Genomic DNA, 23976 nt, shown 5'->3' with positions numbered 1-23976 from the left:
AGTTTACAACTGTCAAGAACATTGCAAGTTCGCTTTTCTTCAATATGAGCAACACAACGTTTGCATGTGACACTTAATTTTACAGAGAGTTGTTAGAGGTCATCAGGGAGGCTTTGGTCATTTCGATCATGACATTGGTGACTTTATTGAGGATAAAGTTCCAATTCAAGATTACATCATTCCGACCGCCAACTCGAATAAACAAGATGGCGCCTCTCTTCCCGCCCTTGCAAGTGGAACGGAAACTTTGACAAATTCAGTGCCGATTTTTGGGATGAGTGAATCAGTGTCACAGCTCGATTTCATCATGGAATCAGAAACAGGCGAATATGTCTGTTCACACTGCTATTGTCAACCTTGAGCGACATAGTACAGGCAATAGTAGTTGGGGAATGGTGTGGCCACCATGTGGCAGAAATTCGTCGATTCAAAAACAGTGCTACCAATACTTCAGGACTGAGCTAAATAGACGAAGTGTATGGAGAGATCGTAGATACTCAGACTTGAAGAAACGGATATTAAACATAGCAGCAGATTAAGGATTGGTGTGGACAAAACTTGAAAGTGATCCCTTTTTGTATTTTAAAAATTGTACGCAAAGTAAAAAAGTTTCACTCAGGAATTTCAACTTTGTCTAAAATTTTACAAGACTGTGCCTTTCTGTGTTGGATCAGTAAACTCATGACTGCGAGAACCTAAGGCATGTTTTGGGAAGATAATTTTTTTTATCAAAAGCTACAAAACTGTGTGTTTGTCATTAATAAAAGATCACATTCACACTGTCACAACTACATCTTTTACAACAAGAAGCATCCAGATTAGTTTAGTAAACACGCTAGAAGTTTTCCTATGTCCCAAGTGGAGAGGTTTCAAACTGCCACTCCATATTTGTGGGATCTCCTGAAATCTCAAGCTATTTATAGTGCAGTTGCAGGTTTAAGGTAATGTCAGTGAATCTATTATTCCAGATATGACATCAATCCAGATGGGAACAGTGATGTCAATGATACGCCTGCGTTGCCGCAACCAGCACCTTGCCCAGAAATATACATATGGCTTGAAATCTACTGTTGCATCCCAACCTTAATGATCTCAAACCCCAGATAACTGGAATGTTTTTTCCAGATCCCTACTGGTTTCACACAACAAGGTTCGACTGTGTGATTGTTTGAGATGCCTGCGATCAATTGACCTAACACTCAGCTTATCTTTATACATTTAAATGTTAAAAATTTATATTCAGAATTACAGGTTTTTTGGGAAGTAACATGGCTGCAGTGTCATCAAAAAAAGAAATACAAAAAATGGAAAAAACAGTCATCAAAAGATACAAATATCCCCAGCCCTCACAATAGCAAAAGGCACCACTTCAGCCCCTGGTTACTACATGCACCAAGTTTGGATGAAAACTTTTACGGTTTTCAAGTTATGCTCCAGAAACGAAATAGGACAGATGGATGGACCAGATGATGACTATATCAACCTGCATTGTATGCCAGGGGGATAACATTTGGAAAGGATTTCGCAGAATGTTGTTTGGACTGTCAGCAGGTGATACTAGCAAAATGATGCCAGATGCTGCACACACAAAAATCTACTGGTCAATAATACTCTTTCTTACCTTGAATTGTCCATAGAGCGATATTACTGAGTAGAGAAGTACAACAAGTAGTGGACCCCAGAAGTCAGGGCTCTCTCTCACAATATGCCTATTGAATCCAAGTTGTGGAATAGGAAAGAGAACACATCGCAGTTTGTAGTAGATGTCTTTCAAGTCTATATCCAATTCTTCACTGAAACCAAATATATTCAAACAGAAATGAAAAATACAACATTGAAGTTATGGAAAAGTGGTGTCACTGCCCTGTAGCTCACCTGATTATGTACTACTATTCAACAACACATGTTTACAGTCACTGACACAGTGTTATTGCAGGATGAATAGCATCACTTTCTGTTTGGGAAAACACATGATGCCCAATGCAGAAACAGAAAAGCCTATGCCTCTAGTTACCATAAGTCTTCAATAAAGTTATGAGTACAACTGGTTTAATGACATGTCCTTTCAAAAAGGGTTCATGCTGATAGTTTATCAAATGTTAATATTTATTTATGGATAATCACCAACAGTTTACTGACTTTTGACCTTGTCAATTTGAACTGGAACAATATAGTGTTGTTTTGACCTTGTGAAAGCTTTATTCTGCTCACAATGTCAGAAACTGTTATGGATAATGTCTTTGAACAAAAAACAACAACCAATTTTGCCAGTAAAATAATGCCGTTTTAACAAACAAGTGGCTTTCACTTTTACCAATTAAAGTAAGTACCTTAAAATGTCAATATGAGAATGTATTTAAGTGATGGGATGAATTTGAAATATTTATTATTTTCAAAATGTGCGATTTCACTTTTTATATTTGTCTGATTTCATCCAACATTATAACAAACCTTTAGATTAAGAAATCAAATACTCTCCATAACTAGCATTCATTGCAGGTTGCAAGAAAAATGTCAGTTCATTACTTTGTCGAATGATGCACACAAGCTCATTTCCAAACTGTTCTAAATGTGTAAGGCCATCAATAAATTATAACCACACTACTACAGTCCCATGAAGGGGCAGCCCAACTCAGGACAAGACTGATGTTGTTAGCAGTGTGAAGTGAGTGTTTTATATATCAGTCAAATGGAGCCATGCAGCCGTGATCTGTTTGTAATATTTTTGCATGGGAAAATGAAATATGGCATTAGGCGACACTTTTTTTAATTCTTGGTTTACGGATTTCAAACTCATTTCAAAAGTGAGGTAAAAAAAAAAAAGCCTCTCACATTTTTTTCACTTGAATTTTGTCCTAAATTAGCGGTAATGAGGTTTTGAGTATCGACGATAGCGATGTATACTATTGTTACATGGATCTCTGGAGAACGGATAAAGAGCGGGAAAACTTACAGTACCAAGGTATTTGTAATAAGAACACATTGAGACTGCGCGTGGGCGCTGATAATGGTGATGATACCGTCGTAAAAGATAAGGCCGTTGCTGACGCATTAGGTAACCGATTCTATGTTCCACTAGACTTTGAATTACTAGATTCCCACATGCCCTTTTATCAAGCATCCCTAGGCGATAGGTTAGAATACGAACTCACTTTTAATGACTACGGTAGAGTAATCAGAGCTGCTGAAGATGCTAGCTATTCCATTGACAATATCTCGCTGGAGTACGATATGATAACGGATCCCGAATTAGCCAGACAAATTTGTAACCATTATACCGGAAGTTTAGCCATTTTTTTATACGATCGCGTGCTGCGACACCAAAAGATCACGAGGGACAAAAAAGATACGATGTGGAATACCAATCTAAACATCCCCACGAGATCGTTGAAGGGTATTTTAATGTTGTTTGAGGACCCCTCTGATGCGTTTAAAAGAAATACCGAGAAGTTCTACAATCCCAAGATTACAAAAGTAGAATTGACTATCGAGGGCGTTCCTAATCAACTATATAGCCAAGGAATGCTAGCGTATCACCAGTGGGATGAGATTAAAAAACTTCCTTCTATAAAATGAAGCCCAGAAGTTATTGCAGTCGTGAAAGATCTGTCTCTCGGGAGTGTATCGATGGGTGAATACCTCAACACGAAGTACGCGCTATGGCTCGACATGCGAACAACGGACGATGACCAAAACACGGCGGTGGGAGGAGAATAGAAAATGCTAGCGAGGGTGTCACCATACAGATAACGAAGATCCAGGAAACGGCTGGTAAATTAAACATATATTTGTACGTGATTATGGATGCGCAACTTAATATACAGAATGGGCGATTCGTGCAAGCAATCTATTAATAATCTTTTAACTAAAGATCCGCACTGCGCTATCATATGCGGGCAAACAGGCTGTGGAAAAACAGCTTTTATTATACATATATTACAAAGTCATTATCAGGACGTTTTCGATCATATTATTATTCTGTGCCCGACTTTAAGCGTTAATAAAACATACCTATCGAGAGATTGGGTAATGAATGACGACGGGGTACACAGAGTCGATCCGGGCGATCGTTTACAAGACTCTTTACGAGTATGTCACGAAAAATACAAAGGAGAATCAACCCTTTTCGTAACAGACGACTGCAGCGCGAGTAAAGAATTAACAAAAAAGAAAGATACGCTTTCGTATTTAGCATTCTCCGGACGGCATACTCAACATAGCGTTATGGTACTTACTCAAAAATATAACTCTGTCCTGAAAGATCTCAGTGAGCAAACCAAATGGGTAGCCCTGTTTCATTGCAAAGATCGAGATTCATTCGAGGAATGTTTACGCGAAAATGATGTTATTTATACCAAGCTCGAACGAGATAAAGTCATAAAACTGTTAGCGGCAACGAAGCACTGTAAACTCATATTAAAAACCGATCAACCAGCTGCTTATGCAATTGCTGAGCAAAATGTAGCAAAATGTAGCAAAATTATAGGAAAATTATAGCAAAATGTAGCAAATTGAACATTAGCGGTTAATATGACATAATATGGTTCGAAATCATCACTCTTTCGCAACAGTTCATTATTACGGGATGTATTGGATATGCCATATTATATTATGTTAGACTTAAATATCTCCTTAGGTATTACATTATGGAATGCGACGAACTCATCAAACAAATGCTCAAAGAATCTGATGCAGATGCTGAAGTAGTTACAGACAAGTATTTGTCACAGAGTGACGAAATATCCCCCGCCTGTACACCATAGTACCAAATATGAAGACAATCCAGCGATTAGTTCTTGAGATATTGTGGCAACACCGTTTTCCAACTCCAAAAGCAGATATGCCTGCTGTGACCTTGAAAATGGGGTCAAGGTCACCAAAACCGACTGGTGTCTGCGGAGTCTGTATATACACCATAGTTCCAAATATGAAGACATTCCAGAGATTAGTTCTTGAGATATTGCGGCAACACCGTTTTCCAACTCCAAAAGCAGATATGCCTGCTGTGACCTTGAAAATGGGGTCAAGGTCTCTTAAACCAACTGGTGTCTGCGGAGTCTGTATATACACTATACTTCCAAATATGAAGACAATCCAGAGATTAGTTCTTGAGATATTGCGGCAACACCGTTTTCCAACTCCAAAAGCAGATATGCCTGCTGTGACCTTGAAAATGGGGTCAAGGTCACCAAAACCGACTGGTGTCTGCGGAGTCTGTATATACACCATAGTTCCAAATATGAAGACATTCCAGAGATTAGTTCTTGAGATATTGCGGCAACACCGTTTTCCAACTCCAAAAGCAGATATGCCTGCTGTGACCTTGAAAATGGGGTCAAGGTCACCAAAACCGACTGGTGTCTGCGGAGTCTGTATATACACCATAGTTCCAAATATGAAGACATTCCAGAGATTAGTTCTTGAGATATTGCGGCAACACCGTTTTCCAACTCCAAAAGCAGATATGCCTGCTGTGACCTTGAAAATGGGGTCAAGGTCACTAAAACCAACTGGTGTCTGCGGAGTCTGTATATACACCATAGTTCCAAATATGAAGACATTCCAGAGATTAGTTCTTGAGATATTGCGGCAACACCGTTTTCCAACTCCAAAAGCAGATATGCCTGCTGTGACCTTGAAAATGGGGTCAAGGTCACTAAAACCAACTGGTGTCTGCGGAGTCTGTATATACACCATAGTTCCAAATATGAAGACATTCCAGAGATTAGTTCTTGAGATATTGCGGCAACACCGTTTTCCAACTCCAAAAACAGATTTGCCTGCTGTGACCTTGAAAATGGGGTCAAGGTCACCAAATCTGACAGGGGTATGCGGTGTCTGTATATACACTATACTTCCAAATATGAAGACAATCCAGCGATTAGTTCTTGAGATATCGCGGCAACACTGTTTTCCAACTCCAAAAGCAGATTTGCCTGCTGTGACCTTGAAAATGGGATCAAGGTGACCAAAACCGACTGGTGTCTGCAGAGTCTGTATATACACCATAGTTCCAAATATGAAGACAATCCAGTGTTTAGTTCTTGAGATATCGCGGCAACACCGTTTTCCAACTCTAAAAGCAGATTTGTCTGCTGTGACCTTGAAAATGGGATCAAGGTCACCAAAACCGACTGGTGTCTGCGGAGTCTGTATATACACCATAGTTCCAAATATGAAGACATTCCAGAGATTAGTTCTTGAGATATTGCGGCAACACCGTTTTCCAACTCCAAAAGCAGATATGCCTGCTGTGACCTTGAAAATGGGGTCAAGGTCACTAAAACCAACTGGTGTCTGCGGAGTCTGTATATACACCATAGTTCCAAATATGAAGACAATCCAGAGATTAGTTCTTGAGATATTGCGGCAACACCGTTTTCCAACTCCAAAAGCAGATATGCCTGCTGTGACCTTGAAAATGGGGTCAAGGTCACCAAAACCGACTGGTGTCTGGGGAGTCTGTATATACACCATAGTTCCAAATATGAAGACATTCCAGAGATTAGTTCTTGAGATATTGCGGCAACACCGTTTTCCAACTCCAAAAGCAGATATGCCTGCTGTGACCTTGAAAATGGGGTCAAGGTCACCAAAACCGACTGGTGTCTGCGGAGTCTGTATATACACCATAGTTCCAAATATGAAGACAATCCAGTGTTTAGTTCTTGAGATATCGCGGCAACAAACAGGTGGGACGTACGGACGGACGTACGGACGGTCGTGAATACTATATCCCCCGCTTCGCGCTTTCGCGCGGCGGGGGATAATAAATCTTTAGATAAACATAGAGAAAGACTCATGACTTTGGTAGCCGGTGGAAAATGTTCCCAATATTTGGGGGAAAATTATACCATCGAAAAAATTGATAACATGACCGACGAAGAGATTAAAAAACTGTACGCGCGTTACGAGTCTAGACTGGGAGCTACCATGACTAAAATGATAGGGTCGGCTATATTACAACTATACACAGTCGTAGCTAGTACGTTTCTCCCTATCCCGGCAGAACATCGCATGTATTTATGCGAATCTCTCGAGAAAGACCCATTCATCGAACACGCTATAAGCTCAGTGAGCTGTGAGTTTTATCATAGATACGGAATGTTCTTAGCTCCACTCACCACAGCTTTAATAACGGCTAGGTATTGTCAATTTAAACATACGTGCCCACTTAATAATATAAAGAACAAAGTTCAAATAAATAATGGAGACTCAACAGGTGACACCACAACAGATTGTGAACGAGGATGCACATCAGATTGCGGAAATGCAACAACATGTGAACGAGGAACAACTAGTGAATGAGGAACCACCACCAGCGATTGCACCACAAACACAAAAACAACCCAGAGTTACTAAGAACCCCCCAAAAATAGCTGCAGGAAGGAAGGGAGGACTGGCGAGGAAAGCGAAATTAATAAATAATTCAAATATTAATCCGATTAAAACATGGGCACTAGTAGGAGTTGCTGGTATAGCGGCTGTATGGTTCTTTTATAAGACCGGAGAAGAGAAAACGTCACGCCCAATGCAAACAAGTTCAATTAGAGGTTAGCCCCCATATAATGCTATAAGAAGCATGACTACTCCAGTTACAGACGGTAAAATGTTGGTAAACGCAACGTATCATACAGCGGTGGTCACCGGCATGGCCATTGGCTAAAATGATTACTAAAGCCACACTTCCCAAGCTAGATTTTAATAGTTATGATATACCAATGATGGTTCTGGATATTGGATTAGCAATGGCAACGAAGGATATGCTCATCAAACAAGGACTTATCCTGGAAGACATAATGAAGTAATTAAACATTTGAATATTTTATATTATTAAACATATGGCAACAATTGCGATGATGGTCGGTGGAGCTATTGTTAATGCTCTAGCTTTTTCGGGGAGCAATTATTAATTTTCTAGTATGAGGGAATCAAACGCTAAAGAAGTTGAAGAGGAGCGTAAACGACATAACGAAGCAATGGAACAACTCCAAGCAGCTCAGTCACAATATACGCGGCAGAGAATGAAGAGATTAGATTTTATTCATGAAGAAATGCGTAAGGAAGGACATTCAATTCAAACGTTTAAGGATGTCGAATCTGCCATGCACGAATACTTCCTCGTTTATGGGAAAAAAATTGACCCAATACCGAGACCAACAATGAGTCAGTTTTATACACCGTCAGAGGCTCAGAAAGACCGCGAGGTAAAATTTATCATGTTGGGATTGACTGCTGTATTGATTTTCAGCTATACCATAATAACTACGCATAAGCCAGAGTGACAGCTGTGGCTATGCATAAACCATTACCTAGTTAGGGGCGTCAGAGTGACAGCTAATCTATAAATAGCGTTGGCTGACTGCCTAATCAATAGCGTAGATGTGATTTGCATTTAGACAAATAATATGATGAATGTAAAAACCATGAATCATTGCAGATTCACACTCATGGGGAAAAAAACTCTATGTAACCGACGCTGTGTTGAAATTTACTGCGGCATACACAATTATTACATCAGGCACGGAAACATAAACTATACGTGTTCTGTATGCGGGATAGGGGTCAAAGGTCGTTATTGTTTATGTAAGGAACACGGTGCTGATAGGGTCAGGAACCAGATTATTTATGCTAGGAAGAGAGATTACATCAATGAGAGGAATAGGTTGGGGAGAATACGTATTTAGATATATGAAAAACAACCAATTAGACATTTGTCTCATTTTGCATATACCATTCAACCACAACGGTTTTTGTCAGAGAGTTGAAGGCTATGGCAAAGCAAAGTGGTCTACATGGATATTCTCGAATGAGAAAAGCTGAATTGATTATCTTATTGGTTTGACATACAACAAACCCCAGACTGTTAGAGAACTCAAAGCTCAAGCGAGAAACTGTGGGCTGAGAGGTTATTCTCGAATGAGAAGAGCTGAATTGATCGCTTTACTAGATATTCGACCATGATATTGATGAATGCTTGATTCTGATTGGTTAAAAAGAGGTTTCCTTTTTGCTACGGAAACCCCATTCAAATATAGTAAGCCTTTTCACAAAAAAAACGTGCGTATGAATACATAGATAGCCTACATATCGATTCACAGAAAATGGCTGCCGATCTATCACCCCCATATGAACTGTAAAACATATCTATATTTCCTCTAATACACGCTGGGTCTCTAATACCAGACAGGTCTCTAATACACGCCGAGTCAAGGGCTCTCGCGAAATTAATAGACGGCGTATAGTGTCAAACAGAGGAAATACGGTAGTTTGATATCGGATGTTTGGGGCGTTCTGGGCCGCAACCCTGACTGCTTCGATGATGACATTAAAAGATTTAACGAAGGCATATCTTTTGCATACAAATGAAATGTTAATGAAACTGTTAGATCTACAGAAATGTTCTATGGTGACCGGAATCGGAACAATTTAAGCTATTTCCTCATTGAAACAACCGACAATGAAAGTAAAATATAACATTATAAAAATTGTTTGAAAAAAACAACATTACATCAGCTGGGACAGTTAGTCAACGTGTTAATGTTGAACAGCATCACACTAGGTTGTCTTCTGGTTTCCTCCGTTACTGTTAACAATTTCTTTGGCAGCCATAACTGAGAGTGCAGTGCAGTGCAGATGGTACAGTGACAACCGGGACACGTTAGGACGGTTCTCATTTCAGGGTGGGGAGGTATAATTCAAAGATTCACACATTCAAAATAAGTGAAAGAGTAATAAAAAAAATGAGAAAATAATAATAACCTACACCAATATCAAAAATTGATAAGGTGGAAAAGCAAAATAATTTAGCTATAAATGTTTTCGGACATTTTACAGGAATTGTTGTACACAGGATAAGCTCCGCTCAATTCATTTTTGATCGAAAAAGATGGAAAATAAAATTATACGTGGATAAAGAGTTTAAACAGGGTGCTATACGATCAAACAAAACATGCTAGAAAGAAATATTTCTGCGAAAGATGCCTACATGGGTACAGCAGACAAGATCTATTAGAAGCGCATAAAGAAGACTGCAGAGGTGTTGGACAGACCGCTATCAGGATTGATATGCCTAAAGAGGGAAAAAATATAATCATTGCCACGTCACGGGTAATTATCGGGGATCCGCGCATAACGAGTGTAACTTGAAACTAAAAATGAATTCTCATACAATACCCATCCCCATTGTGTTACACAACCTTAGGGGATACGATTCACATCTCATTATGCAAGCTATCTCAAAGACCGACAGCGGTTTAACATGCATTCCTAATAATATGGAAAAATACATATTGTTCTCGTTGACTAAACCTATACATTATAGGGACAAGGATGGGAAATGTAGAATAAAGCAAAGTAATGGACTTAGATTCGAAGACTCCGTACAGTTTCTGTTATCTTCCCTGGACAATTTAGCTAATGCGAATAATCCCGATGACTTTGCGATAACAAATCATTATACCGATAAGATAACTCGTCATTTGTTGCTGAGAAAAGGTGTATATCCTTACGAATATATGGATGATTGGTCTAGATTCGAAGAAACTAAATTACCACCCCTCGAATCATTCTATAGTAACTTAACAGAATCTAAAATAACCGATGCCGATTATGAACACGCTCTGACGGTGTGGGATAAATTAGGTTGTAAGAATTTAGGCAATTATCACGATCTGTACTTAAAAACCGATGTACTGTTACTCGCCGATATATTCGAGATATTTAGAAAGACATGTTTAAAACAATACGGCTTGGACCTAGCATGGTACTATTCCAGTCCTGGACTATCGTGGGATGCATTGTTGAAGAAGACCGGCGTAGAACTAAAACTACTCACAGATTATGATATGCACTTGTTTATTGAGAAAGGATTAAGAGGTGGTATATCGATGGCAGCGAAAAGGTATTCTAAGGCTAATAATAAATTAGTGGAAGGATATGATCCGAGTAAACCCGACACGCACATATTATATCTCGACGCTAACAATTTGTACGGATGGGCTATGAGTCAACCTTTACACATGGGTGGTTTTGAGTGGGTCGATGAGAATAATATCCATAATAATGATGTGAATAATATCCATAATAATGATGAGAATAAAGGGTACATACTAGAAGTTAACTTGGAATATCCAAGTTCGTTACATAAAGATCATAACAGTTATCCGCTAGCTCCTGAAAGATTAATGGTTAATAAAGATTGGATGTCGGAATATCAACACTCCTTGATGGGTAATAGTAGGTTAGCTAACGTAGAAAAACTCGTACCAAATTTGATGGATAAGACAAAATATATAGTTCACTACAGAAATCTCAAGTTATATCTATCGTTAGGTATGAAACTTAAGAAAATACACAGAGTTCTAAAGTTTGATCAAAGCCCTTGGATGGAGCCCTATATAAGGATGAACACAGATTTAAGAAAGATAGCTACCAGCGATTTCGAAAAGAATCTGTTTAAGCTCATGAATAACTCGGTATTTGGTAAAACTATGGAGAATCTAAGGAAGCGTGTTGATGTTAAATTAGTCAGATCTAATGAGGAAGAAAGACTCAGGAAACTTATAGCCAGTCCGGCTTTTAACAGAAGCAAGATATTTGATAATGACTTAGCCGCGTTGCATATGCAGAAGAGTAACATAAAATTCAACAGACCGGTGGACGTTGGTATGAGTATTCTTGACTTGTCAAAACACTTAATGTATGACTTTTATTACAACAAACTTAAGAAGCAATACGGCGATAGATGCGAGGTGTTATATACCGACACAGATTCTTTGTTGATGGAAATACAAACCGAGGATGTGTATAAAGATATGGCAGAAAATAGATATGTACGACAAGAGCGATTACCCTAAAGATAATCCATCGCACAGCGTAGTAAATAAATAGGTATTAGGTAAGATGAAGGATGAATGTGCTGGGACCCCTATTGCGGAGTATGTCGGATTAAGACCTAAGATGTATTCTATAAAGAAGTCCGATAATGGGGAGATAAGAAAAGCTAAGGGTTTTAAGAACTATGTGGTAAAAAAGCATATCAAACACGAACAGTATAAAGAAGCATTATTCAACGGTAGAACGTTCAAACACGAGATGAACTCTTTAAGAAGTTACAATCATAGGATATATGGAATAAGAATGAACAAGACATCATTAACCCCCTTAGATACAAAGAGATGGATTGATAAGGATGGTGTAACTACCTATGCTTATGGTTATGGTGGTAATACTGTATCGTTGGGAACTATGAGCAACTCTTCTCGTACAAAATGCCCTGCCCAGTCCATCTTTAAGATAATAAAGAATAGGCTCTCCTTCTTTCATAACCAACCGAATAATGTTATATATCTTAAGGGACCAAATCGGATCGGTTGCACGACGTAGGCCTCCTTCGAGTTCGCCGGGTTGGTATAAATATCTTAAGCTTACTCTATCCGGAAGTTTTTGTTCTTTGCCTCTCCTCCTTTTAATCGCATCGGAAGGTTTCTTCCGATTAATTTCGTTACTTCATTATTCAGCGCTGATACAACAGCTGATAATCGTGTCTTAATCAATCCGATTTCATTTCGATCCCATACTGATAGCCAAACAAACGTTCTGCTAATGTCCGGTTAAATCTTTCAACAATAGCTTGACTACGGTGGGCCTCTTTTTCACCACGCCTGATTTTTACATCGTGCTTTGTTAACAGTTTAGTTACTGATCCCATAACCGGGATCAACTTGAAAATGCTTGGGCCATTTTAGTGGTCCGCGTTTATATATGCGGCTCAGTGCATTAGCTACTTCTGTTGAATCTTTCGAGGTTAATGGCTCAGCCTCTTTGTATCGACTAGCCACATCCAATACAGTTAAAGCGTATTTATACGCTTTGCGTCTTACTTTATCATTGGGAAGAAACAAGAGGTCAGCCTGATGAACTTCATTCGTTGTAAAAATATCAAACTTCTTCCTCGCTATATATAGCGGTGCTGGTAAATTTATTTGCCAAATCACTTGTTTCTTTAACCAATCCTTGGCCACATCTTAAGATATCTTATAGAGACCATATAATAGAGGGACGGCCCTCACCAACAGTTTAAAATAAACCATCAGCGCTATGGTCTGGCATGTAACTGATACACCCCGACACCCTGCTGTTAAACCTCCCTGTACCGCTGCAGATGCGCAATAGATGCGCAGACATTCACGACTGACCATTCTGGTAACCACATAAACAATATTACATAATATCCGGGGTAAGAGTAAATCCCTTAGCCGAGATTTCTCCGACTACGACCAGCGACAATCCAATAAAAGGACGTCTCTTAGCGGATTACAAAGATTTTTTTATGATATCTCTCATTAGCGCATGTCAGTTGGCTGCAAATTATTTGCTGAACATGTTTGTCTTCCATTTCAATTTACATTCGCCACAGCCATGGACGACTTCATTCACTGGGACGATTTCGTCTTGGACCTAGATATGCCACTCTTCGACCAGGGGTTGGTTTCGGATGACTCTTGGTCTAAATAGAATGACAGTGAATCTACTACGAACGCCACAGAAAACTACGATCCGGTAAATTGCACAGGAACTCAGGAAGTGTAAATACACTTGTAACATATTACCATATTCCTGATGTTCACAAAATATATTTCCAGATTAACTTCATATCTTATAATAAGTCCAGACTAGATTTACTTGCAAAAATGCATGATCACCGACTGGTGTAAATGCTTTACTATTAGCCAGAAAAAAAATGACGCCATATTAATGTTTTTATTTCATGTAAATTCGCCACTATTTTATAATGCTAATAGTTCCAATGAATTAAAAATACACATTAAACTACGAGCTTTGTTAAATGAATTCTTGATGTGTCCGACAATGGGCTTCGAAAGAATCAAATGTTATTGGTTAATGACAGTTTGGGGCTAGCAGTGATAATGGGGTTTGCCGGAGCGAGATTTATATCTGATCAATGAAAAACAAGCTTTAAACTCTTACCTGGAACGAGGCATGCAACTATTACTATTGAAACAAAACAAAACATCACAAACTCTGACATATGTAAATGTATTTTTCATTGAAAAGGACAATTGACCATCTACATATTTTACTGAATGACACCATCGACCTTGTTGTCTTGAACTTCTCTCCCGACAACTGCCGATATAATCCTTCTTCTTTCTTGGCATTTACAAAGCAAATGATAATTTTATAATATAAATATTTTATGTAACAGATTTTTATTTTTGTATGATGTTTTCATTGTTGTGTAAATACACAAAGTAAGTAGTACCTTCATCATATTTACATTATTATGATTGGGTTTAGGCCAAGATCATTTTGCTCATAATCAATATTTTCACGGCATAAAATAAATAATTGATTAAATGTAGTCATGATTAATACAGACAAAATCTACAGAAGATAACAAATATGTAGTATTGTAGTATTTAGTATATGCGCGATAAGTGATAGAAGCCTAACTGAAACAAAGTAAAACTTACGAAGAAATGGCGAAAGCAATGGTAAATAAAATATGCATCTTACAAAAATAATATTCTAATATCATACAATATAAGTCACTTTGTAGAATGTTTCAAACAATAAATGAGGATGATAATCACAGAGAAAATGCATGTTATGTCCTCTTCTATATGGTAATTTAACTTAAAATATGTGACATAAAATATGGCCTTGTGCCAAAAATCATACAAAAAAACTACCGATCGTACCTACAAAAACTTTGGTACCAATCCAAAGGGGAAATTGTGATGAATGTAAAACTATTTAATTCAGGACCGATAATAGGAACACATTCGGCTGAAAGCATGCGAAAATTAAGAGTTGTGGTGTCATTATTTTGGGAAAATTCAGATTTAGTCCCATTTCTGGAGTCAAAATCTGAAATTTCGCATCCGCCCTAAATTTGTTAATGGCACTAAGCCAATTTTTAACATATCTCCTTTTTATACAAATTGGTAACCAAGGACTTTCATTGCGAATTAGAGGCCGTTATTGAAAATCAAAATCTGCACTTTTGCCGATTTTACATGTGCGCCATTTTGTTCTCTCGGATAAAGACAAAGCGTGATCACAGTCATCAAATACAGTGACAACAACATGCTTTAGGGCACCAACAAATCTCAGTTGTAATGTTAACAATGTTAAGAAATACATGAGTGTAATTTTGTATTGTGAAATATATCTTTTGCATGGGGGAAAAAAGGCGACAATGATGACTGCAGTGAACGCGTTTCTGCTCGCTTCCGAACAGGCTGCGCAGTACAAGCACATAGGCTAGAGGGCCGTCCCTCTATTATATGGTCTCTGGCCGCAGTGTCTAAATTTTGTATTGCTCCTATACCTTTCCAATTATCCTTGTGGGCTTTAGTAAATTTTATTCATTATTTATTAATATTGATGTTTCTTTTAATATGTCTCATGACGATCATTGAATCGCATCATCACGGTACATGTCTTACAAGCAAAGGGACAGGAACATCAGAGCCAGGAGGAGTGGACTGTGAGGACACTGTAACGGGATTCATAGATTGTCCAAAACATTGCTGTAACACCTTTGAGACTAAATGTAGGATAGAGTTAAGGCTCGGATCCAGTTCAGGAAGCTGGTCTCTATGATCCCAATAGGTATGGAGTGGCTCTGTAGGAGGCGGGACCATCACAGCAGGATCCATAGCAGACAAGGCATCTAAACAGGAGAAGCCGAAAGAGATTGAGAGCGACTTCAGGAGTGACGATCCCAACGAGATGGAATCAGTGATGAACGACGACCAGAAGGTCTAGGAGAGGTACGTGTGCAAAAACAATTAGGGTCACGTGAAGCCCTTTCACCAGAGGGACGCTAAGAAGGAGCATGCTCATCAGCTACCACTCTGTGTGTGTATCCAAGCAAATCCAAAGGAAGATTTTGCTGTGTCATCCTCAGCAACATCTTGGTGTTAGAAACCATGAACCAAAACAATTTCTCAATCGTCTCAATTGTTGTATATGCCACATCATCCTCTAACAAGGGGACATCAGAGACGGAACTATCAACCAACAAGGGGACATCAGAGATGGAACTATCAACCAACAAGGGGACATCGGAGGCAGAACTATCCCTTCACAAGGACAAATGACAACCAGAAGGTGCAAGTGAGGGTGAAAACCTTCCCATCCACTGGGGTGGTCCAGACAGCCACCATAACAAGAGGGTGAGAGCAGGGAGCTCATAGTATCAATCATGGATTCTTTTGTACAGTCTCAATTATTACAAGGCTGCAATAATATAGCTCAAATTGCTGAATGCAGCATTAAACAACACATATGCACCTACAACATTTGAAATCAAGACAATATACTAGAGTATCATTTAGTCCAAGAAACAAAGTTATCTTCTTTAAAAATATATCAACAAAATAAAAAATAAAATCCCAATGGATTAGAGAACAATGCTTAATTTCCTAGAGCTAAGGCAATCAAGACTTGCCTAATCATTCTAGTCTTGATTTGGGTTGAGTCCATTTCTTAACTCTTTCAACACCAGTCAACCAGAAGTGTTTACTGCTGTGACACCAAGTTCCCAGAGACTCTTGTGTTATCAAAGAAAATATCTGCTTGTAAAACATCTTTCATACTCTTTTTTTATAAATATTATAGTTATGTTATTCGGATTATTTAAATAATGCATTTACAACTTAATTAAGTTTGTTGTAAATGAAAAAATGCAAGCCAACACATTCATAACGATTTTCAGCAAATTTGATACAGATTTCATAAGCTATTTCTTTTTTATTTTCATTGTTTACGTAATTTGAAAACTATTTTACAAAGAATTATATACAGTAACTGTCAACACCAAGTTCCTGATAACAGCAGCTGTCAGCTCAGTAAAGTGAAGAAATACCTCAGTTTTTTAGTCTTGAGTCTTTTCATAATTGTAACATGTGATTTTATCGATAACAATTGGTTTCTAATGCCACTTTCTTACCGAAATCTGTTCGTGATTGGTCAAATTTGAGCACGTGACCTAAGGCAGCCAAGTAAGTTACAGCTATGGTACCGTCCTGGTGTATGATGAATTTCAGATTTTGATAAAAGATTTTTCTTAAATTGTGATATTCTAAATGTTTCAAGCAGGAAATCTCGTTCTATATTAAAAATATGGAGCTTCGTAGATATATCGTTCTAGGTTACCAGCTATGACAAAGATTTTTCATGCATTTATTTTGACATTAAACATCGTGTCCGAGCCAAGAAATCGAGGCAACGAAAGCCGATTTGTCATTTTACTTACATTTCACGCGACCACACAAAAAGATAGAAATAGTAACTTAGCTGTAAGTTTGACAACTTTTAGATTTATATTTTGATGATTTTATTTATTACTTTGTATACTATATTTAAAGATTTGCTTGAAATGTCTTTATTTGGCTCTATGACATGTTCGCTGTGGACCCCTTGTCAAAGTGTGTGTCTCAGAACATTGCGGGAAATAGTGAATAACTTAATCTATCGATAAAAAGTAATAAATTGAAATGGAATACGTATTCCAAACATTGTGAAATGTAATAGATTTTATAAATGAATGATATGACAGGTAGGTTCATAAAATTATATACTATTTTGACTTGACTACAGCTTGGCCGGTCTACCGGTCTACTGGCCTACCGTGTCTGGGGACTCGAGGCTTCTTGGCCGGTGTACCTGCCTACGGTGTTGAAAGAGTTAATTTATTTTCTAGGGTTTGGGTGACATACTAACCAGACTTAATAAATAAAGTTTCTTTGCTTCATATAAGATGTTAAATACTTATGAAAGAGTTAGGAGTTTGGGTCTACAAATGAGTAAGAGTGTCACCACACATATCCCCAAATCAAACAAGTACAGACAAAGTTTGAAAAAAATACGGTATTATTTGTACTTATTTCCGTTCATAAAAAACAATGTACATGTATAACCAACAGTATAAAATTAAATAGAATTACTTTAATTCAACCAGACAGACTTCATTCCAGGTAGATGATAATATTATCAGTTATTCAATATCAAACACAAGAAACCAGCTTTTAGTACCATATGATACTACTCACTGATTTTAAAAAAAGATTTTGACAGTGTCCCAAATATCTTTTTATTTAAAAAAAAATATCAAACAATAGTTATCATTGTGTGCAATTCTAAGAATACTAGGTATAATATATCAGAGCAAATAAATCTCAAATTTTGGCTGAATTACACATAAAATGCCTAGATTTTTTTCAACACATGTCCTCTGAACTGTCAGCTTTCCAAAGTCCAAAGGTCAACCCTGCCAATCAATCAAGACAAAACTGCACATGCACAGATATTGGTAAAACCAAATCATCACTTCCTGTTATGAAGACATCAGCTCTTGTTATTCTGATATCACTTCTTGTTGCTAACATCACTGGAAATTGACGTCACTTCCAGTCATGATGACATCAAATTATGCTTACCTCTTTATCGGTATGTTCTTGATCTATTTCTGGTTCCAATAAGGTCACTCCTGGTTCCTGACATCACATATGACGTCACTTCCGGTTATCTGATGACCAATCTCATTAAAATCAGATCTTAGTTCTCGCTACCGCTAAACAAAGATCTGAGGACATCCCATTACGGGTCACGTCAGAACGACCTTTCGCGAATTTTGACCGACCAATGAAATGACTGACAAGAAATCAACATAAGCCAATCAGAAGGGAGCTTTCTCGAGCTTCACGACACTAGTTTCAAACTGGCGACTACACTTCGAAACATATTTTGACGTGTTCTCAATTAAAAAAAATTAAAACTGATAAGAAGAACACTCTGGAATGGCTTTATATGGCCTAGATTGTATGGATATAATCATAAAACCCGTAACTGTCGTTAGGAATACCCTGTGTTAAATATTACGTGGTTGCATAATTAGAAAACACATTCCCACTGTCACTTTCATGATCTGGTAAGCGACGTTCTGATTGGTCTGATGAAAGGTCATTCTGACATGACCCCTAATGGGATGTCCTCAGATCTTGGTTCAGCGGTAGCGAGTACAAAGATCTAATTTTAATGAGATTGTCTGATGACATCCTCAGCATTGACGACATAGTGGCAACATAATCTAAAATGTGAGTCCAGCCATTAATATACGATCTGAAACACACACACATCCCCTTGCCATTTACTGTCCGTAATGGTAGACTTGAGCCATCCAGCTACAGTAGACTTGATGACAACTTGGCTACAAAATGGGACTCTAAAGGTCTTACTGGTCATAATAGTCTATCAGGATAATCAACAACTGTGAGAAACTGCCAGAAAGGAATAGCCCCTATAAACAAGTGGACAAGCTGTAGTACTAGTAGGTAAGTTTCCAACAATGATTTCTGGTAGAGCTCTTCGAGTAACCAGTGGTCTGACATCACCAGTTTTCAATTTTCAGAGTAAATGGGGGGACATCCACCTACTGAGTAAGTGCTATGATAGAAAATTGGGTAGTCTGAAATCTAGGTCATAGATAAAGCCTGGTTGACAGGATTCTGTTGAAGAAGTTGAACTAGGGCGTAGTCAATACCTGTGTGCACCTGTACCTTTAGAGGCAGGCTTCCCCAAACCTCTCTGCCTCTCCTGGAAAATGGTATCTTCTCTGTTGTCATTAGAGAACTGGTGAGGAGGCCTTCCATGAAGGTGCCTGAAATGAATCCAGTCCAGACAAAATGGACCTTCTCCTCAGAGGATCCCTACGATCTCTAGGTCTCTCGTATGGATGCTTGAAAGCTTTAGCAGCCAGACAGATGGTGGATGCTTGAAATCTTTCTTTGGTCTATTGACTAACCTCATACAATGCTGATCTGAGCTTGCTGTTCAAAAACTGACAGGCCTGAATTGACATGCTGAGAAACCACAGACTTCTTCAACAGTTCCCAAATACTGTTACACACATGTGAAATATGATGGTGTCTGTGAGAGAGAACCGGTTGTGATTAACATCCAAACTTGCTCTGAAAGAAGGTCCTCGTGCATTTTAAAATGCCTTAATCAAACTTAAATCAAGTTTCAAGCCCAAATTGGTGTCTGCTGGTAGATCTGCATACTCATCGTGAAAACACATATGTTCATTATGTGTCTGTTAACAAATTCCATGTCTTAGGATTCTTAACCAGCTATGGAAATCCTTGTCAATAATAGGCAGTTGAGCAAAGGGAGAATCGTGAGTCTCATATATTCTTGTTGATGTTAGGATATGGTTCTGTATCATCCAGAATCTTGATAGCATATTGTATATCTTACCAGAAAAGGACGGCTTGGGAAAGGTTTTAAATTTCTCTGATTGAAGCATGTGAGTTGTAGGCTATGTATTTTCCAAGCGTAGAATTCCCAGTATGGGATGATACTACTCTTCAATTTCTAGGTTTGTTATCCCCTTCTTCAGAAACTGAAGATCAATTCCCTGAATTGTAATTCAACACCCTAGGAGAGATATGTGTGCAATGACCATTGTGGTCACAGACAGAACTATCCACCAACAAGGGGACATTACAGCAGTGTCTGAAACTCAGGAAAACGGTCATATGAGCCGGACATGTCTGATTGGGAATCTCAAATGTCCGGCTTAAAATATTGCTTACCAGACATTTAAATTTTTCTGTCTGGACGTTTTGAAAAACAAACACTACTACCTTCGGCGTCCAAATAATTGATGAGCGTTATCGTATCCCTTCAGCGAATTCAGGTGAATAAACAGGTATAACAAACTTGGTCAATAAAAGTATGAAATTTGATATAAAACATCACTAGACATGATAATTTACCATTTATAATGTATTTCCTGCTCTCCAAGGCATTGTTTTATATGCAGACATTAAGAATACTGTGTGTGTTTTCTCGTAAACAAAGCCGGAAATAGCAATCAGCTGTGCACACATTTCCTCCCAATCTACCGGTAATTCAGTTAAAATATACCCAATGATACAACTTCAAAGAATTTTGATGCAATGGTCAGAAGAAATTGTATCTGAAATTATTATTTTATCAGGAATAATATATTCCAATATCGTGTTATTTTAGTTGCACCTTCCACCATATATACTTAAAATTATAAGAACCATAAGCATTGCACTTTGGTACAGAAGGTATGCAGGATATTTTTTGAAGTATGGAACGATTTTGACCAGTCACCGTAGGGACTTCCCATGCTAGATGTATTTCGATTGCAAAAACGTTATGTTGACATTTAATAGTCCAACTGCCTCAAATATGTCTTTTAGCGAGTCATGGTACGGCATTTATGATATTTATATCAATTCTCTTGCAACTAAAGTTCGTTTCAAGGCATCAATAGCCGTAATCTGACTGTGGTTGCTGTAAATAACGGTGAGTTGTGCGATCTACCGATCACTTCGCATTCGATTTCGCCAAAATTATTGTAAACATTTTAATATTTATGGAATGAAATTTTGAATATAATTAATCAAATATATTGCAAACATTAGTCCAGATAAACACTGAAATTTTTTTTTATTACCAGATATTGTAATAATAGGATTAAATTGCGTACTTCAGTTCAGATTTGTTGACTTTTTTCCGGTGTTATGTGATCGCGGTGATCGCGGTGATCAGCTGATAATGTTTTCTGAGATGCAGGAAAACATTGTGTCATTGGAAAACTTGAGTTTATTAAAAATGTTGGGAGCCATGCTTTACGTAACAACTTGTAATGTGTGTGAAAAGTCGTACTAAAATATGCTATTTGAAGGGGGCGTGGCATAAATGCTAATGTCCGATTAAGATTTTATATTTTCCGGACCCCTGGCCAGCACACTTGAAAAAACTAAGGCCCAGTCGAAAAGCTGTTGGTCTAAACATTTTATCTGAAGCAGTTAGACACACAGTGATCCCTCGCAACAACACATCCTTGGGGGTCCAAATAATTGATGAGCATTAAAGATGATCAGCAGTTAAGTCGATGTAGAGTCGTGGGGGGTAGATGACCAACACAACAGTACATGCTTGCTCTGTCTACCCTTCAGTGATTTCAGGTGAACGAACAGGTATAACAAATTGAGATAAAATATCAGGAGACATGATGATTTACCATTTAAATTGTATTTCTTGTTCTGCTGGGCATTGTTTTATACACAGAGATAAAAAATTACCATCTGTATTGTCTAAGCCGGAAGTATTGATCAGCTGTACACATGTTTATCTGAATCTACCGGTGATTCGGTTTAAAAGTACCCAATGATATAATTTTAAAGAATTTTGTTAAATGATTGGAAGAATTGTATCTAAAACTTTTATTTTATCAGGAGTAATACATTCCAATATCGTTTTATTTTAGTTGCAGCATTACTATACCGTAAACTATGTTTATAACGACTATGCTTATAACTAACTGACAGATATAACAAACTGTTCGTTTGGCCCGGCAACTGCTGTTTATTTTATCATATAATACTTATACCTCAATAACGGATATAGCGAACTCACCTTGTAGTCCTGTGTGTACTCTGTCAACGATAATGTTTAAGTGTATAACAAATGGTTAATCCCTGAGCTGAGCTCCTCGCATTTCACCAATCTGCATATCAAAACATCCGCGGGCAAGTGTGGCTGTTCAAAGCAGCAATAAACAATTGAAGGCAATTGATCTACACTTAAGTACAAACACCGTGTCCTCAAATAATACCCTCCATTAACAAACAACGGATATAATCAATTAAAATAAGTGGTCCCTTTGAGTTTGTTATAACCTTAGTTTACTGTATATATATTAAAATTAATTATAACCCTAAGAGGACTAACTAACAGTAACTTAGATGTAATTTTGACAATTTTTAGAAATATGTTTGTTGATTTTGTATATTACTTTATTAAGTTTCAATTTGCTTGAAATGTCTTTATTCTGCATTATTCTGAAGTTTAAATCCTTTCTTAAATGATAAATTGAAAAGAAATGAATATTTTCTGACTTTTCTGATAGATTTAATAAATGAATGATATGACAGGTAGGTTTATGAAACTGTATATTATTTGGACGTGGCTATGGTGTGGGCGATACACAGTGCTGATGTTTTGAAAGAGTCAACGGACAGATTACTTTTTATGTTCTGCCCTATTTCACCAAGCAATATCAGTGTTGTGATTCATTTACCATGTTTACAGAATAAAATAAACTGCAGGCTGTAAGGGCCGGCTCAAATGTAAAACTATCATTGTGAGAACAAGTCACCCTCGGGTCTACGGGCAGATCTGTTTTGAACACTGCAGAGAACTATCCATAAACAAAGGGACATCAGAGACAGAACTATCCACTAGCCAGGGGACATCAGAGACAAAACTATCCTGTGACAAGGGGACATCAGAGACAGAACTATCCACTAACCAGGGGACATCAGAGACAGAACTATCCACTAACCAGGGGACATCAGAGACAGAGCTATCCACTAGCCAGGGGACATCAGAGGCAAAACTATCCACAAACCAGGAGAGATCAGAGACAGAACTATCCACTAGCCAGGGGACATCAGAGACAAAACTATCCTGTGACAAGGGGACATCAGAGACAGAACTATCCACTAACCAGGGGACATCAGAGACAGAACTATCCACTAACCAGGGGACATCAGAGACAGAGCTATCCACTAGCCAGGGGACATCAGTGACAAAACTATCCATTAACCAGGAGACATCAGACACAGAACTATCCACTAACCAGGGGACATCAGAGACAGAACTATCCACTAACCAGGAGACATCAGAGACAGAGCTATCCTGTGACAAGGGGACATCAGAGACAGAACTATCCGATAACCAGGGGACATCAGAGACAGAACTATCCACTAACCAGGGGACATCAGAGACAGAACTATCCACTAACCAGGAGACATCAGAGACAGAACTATCCTGTGACAAGGGGACATCAGAGACATAAATATCAACTAACAGTGGGACACCAGAGACAGAACTATCCAC

The 23976-nt window shown here is 38.2% G+C and overlaps 1 protein-coding gene across 1 annotated transcript in view; it reads right to left on the bottom strand.

Moving 5' to 3' along the window:
- The window catches only part of LOC139442486 (protein YIPF4-like), a 178147-nt gene that overhangs the window by 112302 nt on the left and 41869 nt on the right, over positions 1–23976 (bottom strand). Inside the window, exon 3 of the mRNA XM_071223297.1 lies at positions 1622–1793. Within this exon, the coding sequence (XP_071079398.1) occupies positions 1622–1793 (172 nt within the window). The remainder of the gene's footprint in view (positions 1–1621; positions 1794–23976) is intronic.

This window comes from Haliotis cracherodii, unplaced genomic scaffold, assembly GCF_022045235.1.
Source record: "Haliotis cracherodii isolate W230 unplaced genomic scaffold, xgHalCrac1.p SCAF_5, whole genome shotgun sequence".
NCBI lineage: Eukaryota > Metazoa > Mollusca > Gastropoda > Lepetellida > Haliotidae > Haliotis > Haliotis cracherodii.
This window is presented reverse-complemented; position numbering and strand designations above follow the sequence as displayed.